General features: G+C 42.2%; 1 protein-coding gene across 7 annotated transcripts in view; it reads right to left on the bottom strand.

Annotated features, from left to right (window-relative positions):
* KIF13A (kinesin family member 13A) overlaps positions 1-12,443 on the bottom strand; it is a 105,583-nt gene extending 93,140 nt beyond the window's left edge. For 5 of the 7 annotated variants that reach the window (XM_038128393.1, XM_038128394.1, XM_038128399.1 and 2 more), the window contains exons 1-2: positions 11,982-12,443; positions 11,666-11,756 (exon numbers count right to left, since the gene is read on the bottom strand). In XM_038128393.1, the coding sequence (XP_037984321.1) occupies positions 11,666-11,756; positions 11,982-12,036 (146 nt within the window). In that variant the 5' untranslated portion in view covers positions 12,037-12,443. The remainder of the gene's footprint in view (positions 1-11,665; positions 11,757-11,981) is intronic. The other 2 variants (XM_038128395.1, XM_038128396.1) reach the window with 1 other exon arrangement.
* Positions 12,444-14,679: the final 2,236 nt, after the last annotated feature.

The following is a 14,679-nucleotide window of genomic DNA, read 5'->3' as shown; positions in this document are numbered from 1 at the left end:
GAAGCAGCAGCTAAAGCAGGTATCCCATTTCAAATACATTTGATGAACGGTACTTTAAGAGAAAAATACTACAAAAATAACCCAAACCGACCAACCAATAGTGCCACAGGAGACCAACACAAAGCAGCCTTTGCTCCTTCTATTAGGAGGAAAAGTTCTGCACAGAATTTATACCTTTTCTTCTATTTTGGAAGCAAAGTAGAATGATAATTTTAAAAGTCTTTTAAATACAAAATATTTCCACCATTATTTGGGAAAAAATGAACAAGTTCCCTTGTGTTTGTCAAATCAAACACTTTGAGCTCCCTGAACTCTAATATTGCTTGTTACAGCTACTAGTTAACAGGTTGTCAGACTCTTATCACTTCCAAATGTTTCTTGAAATTAATGAAATTAGCTAGCTTTAGTTTTTTGATTTCCTACACAACTGCTTGTTGTCAGCATTTCTATTTTCTTTCCTTCATACAAACTGCTAATGAAAATTTCCTCACTCAAAATCCAGTTCTGCATTTCCATTTTATAATATCCCATTTCAAAGTCCACAAAGACCCAGCATTTACTTTCCATTTTCCATCTGAGCAAAAGCAAGCTCACTTGGTTTTTTGAACCATGATGAAGATGCCAATACCTTGAGAAAAACATTTGAACCATGAAATCCTTCAGAAGTCATCCTACAACAACCTCCTAGACAAAAGATGACAGATTGAGATCAATTTGACTTAGAGAGGTTTTAATAAAACTAGTTTCACAGCTTGGTCATGTGAGTACAAGAGTGTTTTCAAAGTCTATTTGATCTATCTTGCACATAAGCCATGGATGTCTTCCTCATTCAGGTAAGAAATTCTGAAATAGCAACCAATAGTACAGGTCAGACCACACACCAGAAGAACCATAACTCAGAAAATACACGTGTTGCAAAACACTAAGGGCATTCAGCCCACTCAACACTGCCAATCGTCATTTCTGGGTTTCAACTAGCCCTAAGTTGCAAGAGGACATCGTGAAATTCCAAACAGAGGTACACCACATTCCTCAGAGCACACACAAAACTTTTGTCTGTGAGTGTAGACGGCAGGGAGGACAGCATCAGCATTTCTGACAAAAAGAGTGTCACTGTCACATTCATATCTGCAAAACTGAAACTTCAACAACTACTTGAGAGAATGTAGCCTGCCCCAAGGAGCAAACAAGGAAGGAGAGATTAGACTGACATCTATCCAGGTTCAGTACCCATCCACTACACCCTGCTGAGAACTTGAAAATAGAACTGTCAAGAGCTAACTTCTAACTTTCACCATACGCAAGTCAGACATCTCCCTCCTTCAGCAGCCAGCAATTCTGACAGTAAAGAGGAATCCAATCATGGAACTGCAATGCTAAGAGAGACAGAACATCTACTAAATGTATTAAAAGATTCAAGTTACTGTTCCATTGAAAGGGACCTCAGGAGAACACTTAAATGCTCACCTTCAAACATACTTCATCATCCTTCCGATGGACACACAAGTTGTCTCCCCTTAAATTGTTTCACAGTCAATTTAAAAAGGTTCTCATTCATGACATTTAATGTAATAAACCGTAAAAATTCAGGGTTAAAATATGAATTACAGCCATGCACTAAAACATGCCATGGACTTAGCTACAATGTTATAAACACCTCAAACAATAAACATTCTAAGAACTTGGAAACTCTTGACAAGGAAGCTACATAGCAAGCTAGCCAGTGTTCAATGGTCTGTTTACAATAACTGATTTTCCTTTTTGTTTTCAGCTTGGATCTCAACCAGAACACCCATGAAGACTAGTACCACCCCAGAGAATGCCAGGTTTTTAGAAGGATGAAAAGAAACCTTTTTTTTTTTTTTTTTTTGTTTTTGCAGGGGGGAGAAGGCAGGAGAGGTTGTTGGTTGGTTTGATTTTCTCCAACAAGTACTTCAGGGAGTTTCATCATGTTGTTGAACTAGGATTTCTTCAGCTCTCTTTTGCTTTTCATTGTCCTGGTTCCCAAGTATCCTTTCCCTATATATTCTACTGCATCAGCAGCAAATCCATTAACAAGCCATCTCTTGGGTTACCTTATGTGTCAGTTTCTCTGCAGACACTGAAGCAGCAATTCTCAAGGGCACTCCTATCAAAAATGCAGGTACAAGGATTAGTTTTACACTAGAAGAATTAGAACTATTCAAAAATTCCTTCTTTTTACACGCCATGGGCACTATGGAAAGTACTTGCCTTCTGGAGAGTTTGTTTCAGAATGGCATATCTGCTGTGGACCCAGAAAGAAGCTCCAAAATAGCAAAACATGAATGCTGGGATGATGGTCCATTACACACTTAAAACAAAACTTCCAGAACCATATGTTTATCTCAATGTAATAAAACAGCAAAGCATAGGAGGTCTGCGAATACATTTTGCTCTTACTCCCTTACATAACTGCACAGGTGTCTTAAAGGAAAACATATTCAAACTCCACTACTTGTTGCTGAGCATTCAGAAGATATATAAGTAATGTATTAATGTCTTTGGCTACATAATAAATGAATGTTTCTCTGTTTTACCAAATGGCCAGTTTCTATTTCAGTCTGATTTTGCTAGATAAAATTATCTGAAAATGTATTTGAAGTCCAAAAGAAATTGAGAAGTATCTCAAAGTAAAGAATGACAATGCAGTATGACAGGAAGGAAAAAATACCAAAACTCATCAAAATGTTTAGGACTTGCATCATTCAGGGAGGTGGCACTACTGAGCCAAAACAAGTCTGGAGCACTACAGACTCACTGCATATCTAAAACCTCACATTGATAGATGCTGACAAAGAAACTTTCCAAAGCAGAACAGGACGCCGCTCATTCAGGGCCATAAGGCAGCCTTGCCAGTAGAGAACTTCCCTCAGCTCTGTGCCTCCACTGGAATGCTCTGTTGATTTATCTTTTGCAAAAGCTTGTCAACTGTAAAACAAGCCTGCGCCTTTGAATCTCAAAGTAAAACTGAATTTAAAGTAAATATTCAACAAGAATAAGAACTCTGAAGTTTTAAAAATTACATTGCAGCCAGTGCCAGTAAGCATACAAGTCAATTTATTTGGCACATGATCCTTTTTGCTTCAACTCTGAAAGAATCAAGTTTATGAAAGGCCACCTCAGCTACATTGGACACAATTTTAATTACAAAGTCAGACAGAAAGTGGAAACCACATGAGAAGTATCAAATCCTCCAGTTTCTTATCTAAGATCTGCTGTTCTTTGTCATCATGTAAGAATTATTAAGCAAAACAGACTGTTCCACATACTAGTATTTAACACTAGAAAAATTATTGCAGTAGTTCAAGAGACAGATTCAGAATTTTGAAGCCTTACACTAGGAGAAAATTTAATCTTGGCTAGAGGTTTTTGTACACTATTTAACTGGGTTGACATTTGTGTTTAAAAAGAGACTGTGGAATACACTGAAATGTAAGCTCAATAAATAAAATATGATGTGTATTTTTTCATTGTATTTGTAAGCCTAAAATATTCTCTAATACAAAGAAATTTCAAAAAAAATTCCAGTGTTGACATTTTCAGCAATGTGTTTTTAAAACAAAGCATCAAGTTACTTTATAGTAGGTTTACAGTTCACAATGCACCATGGCACTTTTTGAAACATATGGAGCAGTATCTCCCTAAGTACATGCAGAGATAAGCATGCCATTCCAGCCACAGCAGCTGCTTTGATTCATGTTTATGAAATGCTTAAAATTCTTGGAATATACATACACACTGCAAAAAGAAGATGCAGTGACACCATGAAGCGCCAGTAACCACCATCCGGCTGTCTATGCTGTTACTGAGCATGAAGAGGCAGCAGCACAAGCTTGATGGAGACTAGTTTTTAAGAAACAGCTGAGTACAGAACCTGCTGCTAGCGCACAATGAGCCTCTCAGCACCCATCTGCAGCATCATCTTTAACCATGCTAGCTACCATGCACTAACACAAGCACCCAGAAATGCTTCAGGCACACCTTTCCGCTGCTGTGCTGACTGATGCACCTCAAAATAAGTCCTGTGCCATTAATAAGCACCAAAATATATTCACGGCTTGTCAAAACAGTAGTTTGTGGTATAAATTTCTGCCCTGAGTTATAACACTTAAACAACAAATAAGTCACTATAGGATAAGCTGCCAGGGACTTCATAAGGGGCTGTGACTACAGATTTCTCTATAGTGTTCCAAGTGAAACGAGACAAAACACTCAAATTACCTCCTATTGAAAAAGTTCCACCTTACAAGCCACTAGCCTCACATTATCCAAAGATGATGTAGGAGTATTTCTATAGGATGTGTCTATTTAGGATGTAACAAAATGCCAAATTAAGAGTGTGGCTGGTAACTACAAAATATACTAGATAAGGATATGGTTATGAATTCATAGATGTTTTCATGGCTGAAGGTTGGGTTTTTAAACTATTAATTTTATATTAGAAGGCAACAATCAAAACAAAAAGGCCAGAATTACAGATGATAACACTAACCAAGCACAACATTCTAAGAAAGCCACTTACTCACTTTTCACCCAAAATGAGAAATTACATAAAGGGACACTCTCCTCTGGCATTGTAAACAGCTTGCGTAACTCCTGCTCTTCATCAACATGGATACCTTGAGCTGAAGTCATTGATTTTCTACTCCTGTCAGCAATGCATTTTTCTGGTTGACCTTCATTTCTAAGATAACTTACTGAGCTCCTCTATCACCCCCCAGCAAACACCCACCTCAAGCTTCACAGAAGAACCACAAAGTCACACACGATCACCCCAAGCTCCATCAAACCTCAAACTCTCATGACCAATTTCATAGCAACATACAAAGTCAGGTACTGGCTAGCCAAACTTATGGCCCCGGTACTGCTTCTTGTAACACAGCAAAATTACTTCCAGGCAAGGACACAACTGTTTTAGTTAACTTGGTGCTTTGGGTCACAAGTTAATTCAAGAGTTGAGTCCTATGTGCACATCATTGCACAGCAGGGTCCTTTTTGTTGTGGGCTGCACTCACTGTCTCCAGCCAACACTTTACACTTCCTTAAAGAGCCTCTTCAGTCTGCCATCAGTGACAGAAATTCTCCCAAAATATCAAAGGACCAGAGAAATTACTCAGTTAAGCAAGAGCATCTGCACAAGCAGTTGGCATCTCGCTAGAGCAGGCAGTAATTGTTTCCATTAATAGATTCAAACCATGCCCAGGGCAGGCCAAATAGCAAAGGCACTGCAGTACTTTCTCATCACTAAGGACAGTCTGTCCATGCAGGAGACACTGGCACTGCAGCCAGAGGCAGCCACCACTACTCAGTCTGCACCAGAGAAAGGCAGGAGTTTAAATCTCGTGAAGTCTCAAACACAGTAGCAACAAGTGCATTTGTCAATTTAAAGATTTAGCTCTAATTTAGCTCTACTAGAAGTAGCACCATGCTGAATGCCTGAACAGCATCTGCCTGCCTGCACATGCTGCCCTGCAGGCCTGATCAGACCGAGAAGGGATTCGCTTTGTCCCTGACACTTTGTGCCAAGATTCACACCCCAGCCCTGCTCGGCACACAGACCTGCATGGAAGGGCAGCTGGTGTGCCCTGCTGCTCCCTGAGCTCAGGCTCTGCAGCACCAGCACTTCTTAAGCACTTCCTGAAGTATCTTGAATCTAACCCACATCTGGGTTACAACACGTTTACAAGCATCATTTAACTCCAAGTTTTTTAACTATTAAAGCACAGTGAATTAGAAGTCTGAAGTCTTACCACGTGCACATTTAATAAACCTATTAGATGTGCAACAGAGCAGGGAATCTTTTTTTTTAAAACAACTGTCTGTGTTTACACTAAGGGGGTAAGGAGGCGAAAATAAAACTCCTCCTTTAGTCCTGACATTCCCCCCAAAATGGATGAAAATTCCCCTCCATTTTAAGAGAGCTGCAATTTTTAAAAATTCATATTTCATTTCAACAGACAACATATTCAAGGTGTAGTGACTAGTAATCCAGAGCTCAAAACCACCCCTGGCTGCAGAAATAAACATATGCATGCATAGCTGTACCTTCTAAACACAGAAGGTACAGCTAAGCATGTCTATAGGCCTACTGATCTCTTTACACATATTTTCCTGTGCCACAACATAGGTACTTCCAACATAGCAAAAGAGAAAAATTGGACAGGTTTGAAGCTGCACCTCATTCAACTGCGTTCTACTCAGAAATATTTGAACGTAACCCTCAGTAGTCCAAAAGCACAGAACGGCTAAAAAACAATGACTGCCTAAACATGGTCATTCTAAGAACCGTTTTCCTTCTCTTCAAACATGCTATCTATTTTTATTCTGAAATTTTGCCAGCTACGTACTACAGGCTGCTTACCCATGATCCCAACAGCTTTCAACAGTAGTTTCCTCTAGGAATCACACTTAAAGAGCAAATCACAAGGTCCTACCAGCAGTCTGGATTTTATAAACATAGTAAAACAATGGATGTTGCATTTACTCACAGTTCAGGTCACCCCATGCAGAACCAAGAGCTGTACCACATAGTATTTTGGACTACAAGTTTGTGTCTCGTGTTCCAAATTACGTGGAATTTTAGAACATCAGTTTCAAGGAACTGCATCTAGTGTTGCATCTGAGGCATGAATGGATTAAAGCAGTGCAAAAGTAGCTCCCAAAATGACATTTTCCAACTACACATAATTCAAACCCATCTCCACTGCCAAGGTTCAAAGCTAACAGTTCACATCCTGAACACTGATGTCTAACAGGAAAGTTACACAGGTCAAAGTCAGATTACTTTTACAATTTCCTGCAAAGATAAAAGTTGCTGCCTTCTACTATTTTATGATCCACTTCTGAAAGGTGATAATCGGAAGTTCACACATCAAAGGCGTGATCTGGTCAGTCATTCCTTCAGATACAGAACTAATTAGCAGCTGTCCTAATTCAGCTTCCAGAAGTTTCAGTTTGAAAAAGTTACCATTATCATGAAGGCCTCCAACAGAACTCTTCTCTCACCTCTGACACTACTCAAAGCAAGATATCAAAAACCATGAAGTATTGCAATCACCAAGGGAAGGACTGTGTACTAAAGACCATCCAAAATCATGTTTTCTCCAAAGCAGAAAGTGCAACAGCTGTTTTCTGGAAAAAAGAGTCCTAGGACAAGCTGCCTAGGGATGAAATCTGTGCTTCAGATATTAATCTTTGAAAGTATTATGACCTACAAAAACTAGATAGACATACACACACATCTGTTCCAAGCTATTTATTTTATTAAAGAGCTTAAACCTATGAAAAAAAACCAAGAAAGCCCCTATGTATTCTGGAATCTTCAGTCATTTAGCACTATAGGAGGAGGGTTTTTTTAAGTAAATTTGGCTTTGGTGCTACTTGTCTTATCAAAATAAGGATGGAAGAGGGCAGAACAAACAAGTCATAGCATGGTGGGGGGTTTTTTAAAAGTTAAGACAGGCAAGAAAGGTACTTTCAGAAAAAAGTGAGATTTTGAGTTCAGGTCTACAATCTGAGGACACCTTTCTTATTTTCTGCTCTGAGATTTTTATTAAGGCAAAGTTTGCAACAGGCTACTGTGCTCTAATGCAATGAATTGCCCAATAAATGAATTTGTGTTTCAGTTAAAACTACAGATGAAATAGCATTTCAGTTCCACTGTCTCCATGGTTCCTTGTTTGTTTCTGTCAAGACAAATATTTTGCTTACGAAAGGAAAAATCATGTCATGAAGAACTGTTATCAGGGAGCTAAAATAAAACTTTTCAGATCCTGTGTGTTAGAAAGTGTAGCTGAAAGGAAAGGAAGGAAAAAAGGAAAGCATATTTTAACAGTCAGAAACAGAGGAGGAACCAACCCAGCAAGACCTCATTTGTCCTACTGAAAAATATCATCCATAATGTAAAGTCAGATCTTAAGAAGATCTAGAGATGTGAAATCTCTATTGTAAAAAATTACTCAATCATTCTGCAGGATTGTCTGTGACTCTATAATTATCTCATAGTTACATTATAATACGGCACCTTGTTGCCAACAACCAAATACAAACATTTATAGCAGGACAACAGGATGTATTCAATTGGCTTGAAAACGTAATACCCATTTCTAAAAGACTGTAAGTTAGAATGTTTTTTTTTTCTATGAAGAGAGTACTTTGAGAAAGGAAATTCAGGCTGCTAGGTAAAGACAGGAGAAAAAACAAGAGAGTTCCCAGAAACTATTTTTTTTGGGAAGAAATGGAAATTCGTATTGGTTTGGGAAGGAAAAGCCTGAGAGACACAAGAGGTAACTAAAAGAACACACAAGCACACTTCACCACATATAAAGGAAATTACTGCTACCAGCAAAAGCAAAACATGAGTTAAAGGTACGAAGTCCAACAACGAACTTCCAAAAACTTTGCCAGCACCAGAGATTATACCTGATAGCAGTTAATGAAAACCATTCCTTTTTGAACGCTGTCTCCTATTATTTCAGTTGATAAAGATTTTCCTGTGCCTTTCAGACTCGGACTGTTCAGTTTTACTATGTTCTGGTTTTCCTCCTTCATTAGTTTAGAACACTGGAAGTCATGTGCCTGTGGGCATCAGCAGGCCTGCTGCTTATAAAAAGACAGAACACATGCATTCAATAACAATTACTATTTTGTAGCTGTGTTTGCTACGGTGTGAGTGCTGTGTGGTCTAGCAGTCAGAAGACGCAGTCAGAATCCTGTTCTAATTCAGGGTTACAACTTTACCTCTAATACAGTAATGAAAGTTGGACAAATGACAGCACTGCCTGGGATTTTAGGCCTTTGACATCACCTGTAAAACTAGCATTACTTGCCCACCTAAAATCTTTCAGAACTATCCTTAATAATGCCTAAAGACTAATTAAAATAATGCAACTGAATTTAGATTTAATTCAAAAACTCCGTACAGCATAGAGAAAGCTAGTAAAATCTGATTTTCCTAACCTTGGATGATCTTCCAAGAGCAAATTTTATAATTTTATGGTTATTAAAGAGTTACCTAATTTTGTCTTAGAAAATTCTGTCAGTACCTTTTAAATTATAACTGAGAGAACAAAGCAAATAAAGCTCATGGTCCTGAATTCTACTCCCTACACCCTATAGTCTCTTGGCTTCAGCTGAATTAAAAAAAGCAGCCCTGGAAACCAAATTTGCTTTAGAAGGCTACTTATTCTTATTCCAAAATGCAGCACAAACTTGTACTTCCATTCAGCTAGAAAAGGGAAATTTCCATATAAAAAGATAAAACACAAAAAGAGAAAGGTAAGACTAAACAGAATATTAAAATAATGCATAGAATAGAGAAAGACCAATTAATCACCCTAACAAATTAAATCATTTTTGCAATGACATGGCTGCTCTGAAAGAAAAATCCAGTTAAGCTATATAAAAACAAGCTACACAAAGAAAACCAAAAATCCATTTGACATCTCTAACCCTGCCAAGGCATCAATCCAAGTACAAGCAGCAACTACTCAGCAATTCAGAGCCAGTTTATACAGACACTCCATGGTGGGTACACACAGAAGAATAGAATCCATTTCTCATCATGAGAAATTGAACTATTTATATTGAGTAAAAAATATAAACCAGCAGTTTAGCACTGAAGGAAAGGCAAAGGATGTTCATGAGGTGCTAGAAAGCCCAAAAGGTATCTTGACAGGTTACACACAACGTCTGCCATTAAGCAGGCACCTAAACTATCTGTTTGCACTAATGAGTTACTTCTGATCAGTATTTCTGAGTGTTCTCTCCAATAATATATCTGGCAGTTGTTTCAAACACACAAGTTAGCAGCCAGCCAAATTCCAGCCCCACACTGTGCTGCAAGCAGGACAGCTATCCCTTGCCAGCACAGCTGCCGACGGTGAGGTCGCACACAAGCGTCACAGCTCACCCATAAGGCTCTTGACGTAGAAACAGAAGCCAGTTCCCACCAAGAGAATTTATATATTTTATAGATATTAAAGCCTGATAAACACAAGACACACAAGCTCTCAAAAGACAGTCACTACACATTCTCACTGAATACCTGCAGGCCAATGTGCACAACAAGCAAAATTCCCCCATTACCAGCTCTTCATTAAACTACCTGGCTCTTAGTCTCTTGAGTCTATTGAAATAGTGATTTTTAAATCTTAATTTTGTTTTTGCTCTATAAACTCCATGCATATTCTATGTTTTGTACTTGTCAATTTCACTCATTTTGAATTTTTTATTCTTATTACACCAGTGTTGTGATAGAAGCTATATACACACACTTCAATAAGCTCCCTTTTATTGAAAAAAAAACCCAAACACATATTCTAAAACAAAACAGTTTTTAAAAACCCCCAAGATTTCCATTTCACAGATGAGCTGCTAAGACCCAGAGAGGCAGCACAACTTATAGAAGATCACACAAAGATCTTTGAAAGAAGCAGGAAACAAGCACAGATCCTTCAAGATGCAGGCCAGCACTTTAGCCACAACAATGGTTCTGAAGACAATGCAAGTTGGATCTAAAATAAACTGATGTGATTACTGCTATATTCTAGTACATGGGTTAATATGAGAAGCACCTTCACACCTTGGACATGTAAGAATACAAGAGGTCTCAGCCTTTTCTGCTGGAAAGCTACAAAAGGTAGCTTTCACTCTGCCTTTGCAAAAAAAAAAAAAATATTCTCACACTACATTTTCTTCACAATTATTATGAACTGTGTCAAAAATATTTTTTAAAAGGCTTAAATAGTAGGAAGATGCTAGGTTGAAAATCTTGATACCCATTCAAATGATTTCTCACTCCTTGGCATTAAATGCTTTTAACCGGTCAATTGAACTTGAGCAGTCAACAGGTAACCGAGCAGATAAGAATACAAGGTAACTGAACACACGAGCATATAACATAACTATTCCCCTTGCACCTCCCTGTCTTTCCCCACACTCCCTCAAAGGAAAGAAATCTTTTCCTGTTCTGATCTATTTTTACAGTCTAGTGCATTGGTATTTTGGATTTTTTCCAAGGGTATTCTTTACTGGGGCATCACAACTAAATGCCAGATTTCAAAATTATTTTAGCATATTCTCATAGGCTACTTCACAGAACAACACTGAATTAATAAAGGATCTAGCAATTACAACCTTTTCAAATGCAAATAGGTTAAAACCCAGTAAACAAAGTTACATATAAAAAAAAAAATCCATCAGTAGCATAAAAATCAGATTCTGCTTTTTGTTCCCCCCCAGGTTACACTACGTTGTTAACAGCCTACACGCAAGAGATATTTCTGAAAACAGCACACACAATCTAAGTCCTTACCTACTCAACAGTTTATTTTTTGAGCAGTCAATCAAGAATCAACTTCTAAACCCGGGAGACTAACAGGGATCTTCTGTCTCCACACCGGGTACCTCCGACTCCCCTCAGGAAGCCAGGTCAAGAAACTACCCTTACATCCCATGGATGCAAGCCTAACGCTCAGCCCCGGTCAGCGCTCGCCTGTCCTTCCCACTGCAGCCCCGAAAAGCACCGAACGACACCCTGGGGACCCGCCACTGCCCTGACAAAGCCAAGCGAGGCGTCTGCGAGGGCGAGGCGGAGGAGCCGGGACTGGGCTTCCACTCGGGGCACGGCGACTCGGGGTTTTACCTCTCTCCTTGCTTGGCGTTGGAAGGCGGCGGGTGAAGCACAGTCTGGTTCCCTTCCATCTCCACGATGCACTTGGTATTCAGGTCCAGCTCTGCAAGGCGACACGGCGGGGGGCTGTAGCCAGGGCGAGCCAGCGCACCCCCCTTCTCCCGGCACGCCGGTGCAGCTCGGCCCCCGCCGGCTCCCCGGGAGCGAGGGGCTGGGGCGGCGGGGGGCGAGCGAGGGGGCTCGTCCTCCCGCCAGCCCGGGCGGAACGCGGGGGGACGCCGCGCTCCGGGGCCGCCCCCGCCCCGAGATGCCCCCAGACCCCGGTTACCTCTCTTGTTCATGGGCCGGACCCTGACGGCAACTTTCACCTTGGTGTCCGACATCTTCCCCGCTCCCGGGAGTGGCGGGCGGCCCCGCTCAGCGCCGGCGGCGGCAGCGACACGGCGGAGCGCCAGCGTCCATGCCGGACCGGGCGCGAGGGCGGAGGGCCGGGGCAGGCGGGGAAGGCGACAGAGGGAGGGAGCGAGGGAGGGAAGGAGCGGAGAGGAGGAGGAGGGTCCGGCGCCGGGGAGGGCGGTGGTGGCACAGCCCCAGCCGCCTCCTCGCTCAGCCGCGGGCCGCGCCGGCGCTGGCTGCCGACGGGCTCGCTTGCAGAACCGCTGCCGCCGCCTCCTTGCCAATCCCCACCGCCATCTTCCGCCTCCTCCTCCTCCCGCCGCGCCGCCGGGAGTGCGGGCGCCCAGGCAGGCGGCGAGAGGGCGGGGAAAGGCGATGGCGCCGGAGAGCGACGGAAACACCCGAGCGCCTTCGGGGCGGGGGCGTGGGGAGACTCCCGCTCCCCCCGCCCCATCCTCGGCCAGCCGCTGCTTCCCAGGGAGCACGCGCGGAGGGATGCGCCTTGCGGGAAGGAGGCGCCGGCGGCAGCGGGGGTGATGCGGGAGCGGGATCCGCCCGCGGACCCTGCCCGACAGCCACCGTCCTGCCTTGTGCAGGTGTACGCCGCCACCGCAGAGACACCGGCCTGGACTGTACATCAAGATTCCTTGGGGCAAGGAAAGGAACAGCCACAATATGCCACGGGAAAAATGTTACAGCGTCAGGGGATGGTGTTTTGTTTTGTTTTTTTTTTTTTGACAAAATGTGCACAACCAGGATGACCTGGGTGTAACGTGCATGTAGGCCTGGAAGCGGTGCAGCACCTCGAGGTGATGGAGCAAGGAGCCCTGCCCGGGCTCCAGCCTGCACGTCACCTCCTTGGCTGTGAAGGGCTACCTGCGAAGAGCCGGGGTCACTCGCGCTGTCCTGCTGTTCCAGGCAGCGACAGGCCACCACTGACAAGTGCCGGCCCAAACACTGCAGGGCAGGGTAGTGGCCAGTTCAGTATTGGGGGAAAGCGTTACAAACAATGGCGTTTTATACAGCAACCGAGAGCTCCGAGGATGACTGAGCTTCCAGTGGGCAAGCCAAGAAAGATTTTTAGTTAAAAGTGCAATAGGGCTCTTTTCAAAGTGTCTTGTTAAAACCTTTTCTCCATAGAAGTGTTTCCTTAGCTTCAGTAAAATATCTTCCAAAGAATCAATCCTTATTATCGATGCAGCTAATTGGCAGGAATCCCGGTGCAAAACAGTGATGTCTCTAACATTTTCTTTACAGAAGACAGGCTCAAACCCAAATGGGATTATTCTGTCTACTCTGGGGCTAAACCACTGTTGGGAGAACGGGCTAAACAACCAGTGATGAATAGATAGCTGCACTGAGAAAGAGCAGACCTTTCAAACAGAGGTGGAAACAATGGAGGGAGGCTTACAAGATCAACCCCTTCCCAGCTGCCAGCACACCAACCAGAAGGGCCCTGCAAAGCGACTGAGAGGACTGTTTCTGGAGGAGGCCTGGCTGTCCCGAATGGTCACAACACGCAGGAATGCTGAAAGGAAACGAGACACACACTTAGCACAGCAGAAGAGAAAGGTTACCAAATAGAGCCGGGCATCTGGAGAATGTCAGCAGGAGTAGCTCGTGCACATGGACTTCTTGCCTGTAGAAGCAGGCATGAGGAATGAAGTTCATTATGAAATGCATCATAAGCATGTGGCCCAACGAGTAAAGAAAGGGAGCGATGTTGACATGAGACATCCTATTTACTGCTGTAGACTGTAAGAACCCAGATCAAAGTAAACGCTGGCTCAAGACAAGGCATGAGGTCTGAAATGGCTGTGCAAAAAGGGAGTTGTTCTGTGAAATTTGGACACCGCTGGGAAAGAGAAGACAGCCAACAGATGGAAGGGAAAATACTCCCTTCCGTCTCAATTTTCCACCTCTTAGTGGAAAAACTACATCATTGCAAGATTACATAAAAACAATTACATTAGCTGAAGAGAAGCTAAAGGGAGTCTTTATGAGATTGACTATGATTTTGGCTGTTGGAAGAGTCTTGGGAAGAAATTTTTACGAATGTCTGGTATAGGCTTGTGAATTATATTCCACCATTTGCAGGTACATAATGCCAGCCATGCAACACTCTTTAAAAAGGCAGATGCAACCTAGTTTGTTCTAATGCAGACTGTAACTGTTCACTTCTTGTGAAATTCTGATTTATTCAAATATTAGGTAGTTGAGAAAGGGACTTTTAATCATTCACATCAATGTACTCTGAGAAACAGCTGCTAAAAATGTTGTCTTGGTTCTGCAAGGTTCTTCCCTCTCAAGAAAGGGCTTTTGGTAACATTTGTACCATGACCTGACCACACCCACTGTGCAGCATGCTAATAGTAGAATATATTTCTGGTCTCCCCTAACCCTTTGCCATTAGGGCAGAATAGGAAGAGGGTCATGTCATAGAGGCCCCATGAGATTATTAGGTAGATCAAAGAACAATCTGTGAATTCAGGCCGATGAGACGTTTCTCTTCTGGCATCGTATCTCCCCATTGAATACCATATGGAACCCTTTATGTCTCTGTCTTTGCTACCGGTAGCAACTGCGGATGAATGTCTCTCACCTGTCAGAATTTGTTAACTTGATCAGTT

This window comes from Motacilla alba, chromosome 2 (genome assembly GCF_015832195.1).
Source record: "Motacilla alba alba isolate MOTALB_02 chromosome 2, Motacilla_alba_V1.0_pri, whole genome shotgun sequence".
Taxonomy (NCBI): Eukaryota; Metazoa; Chordata; class Aves; order Passeriformes; family Motacillidae; genus Motacilla; species Motacilla alba.
This window is presented reverse-complemented; position numbering and strand designations above follow the sequence as displayed.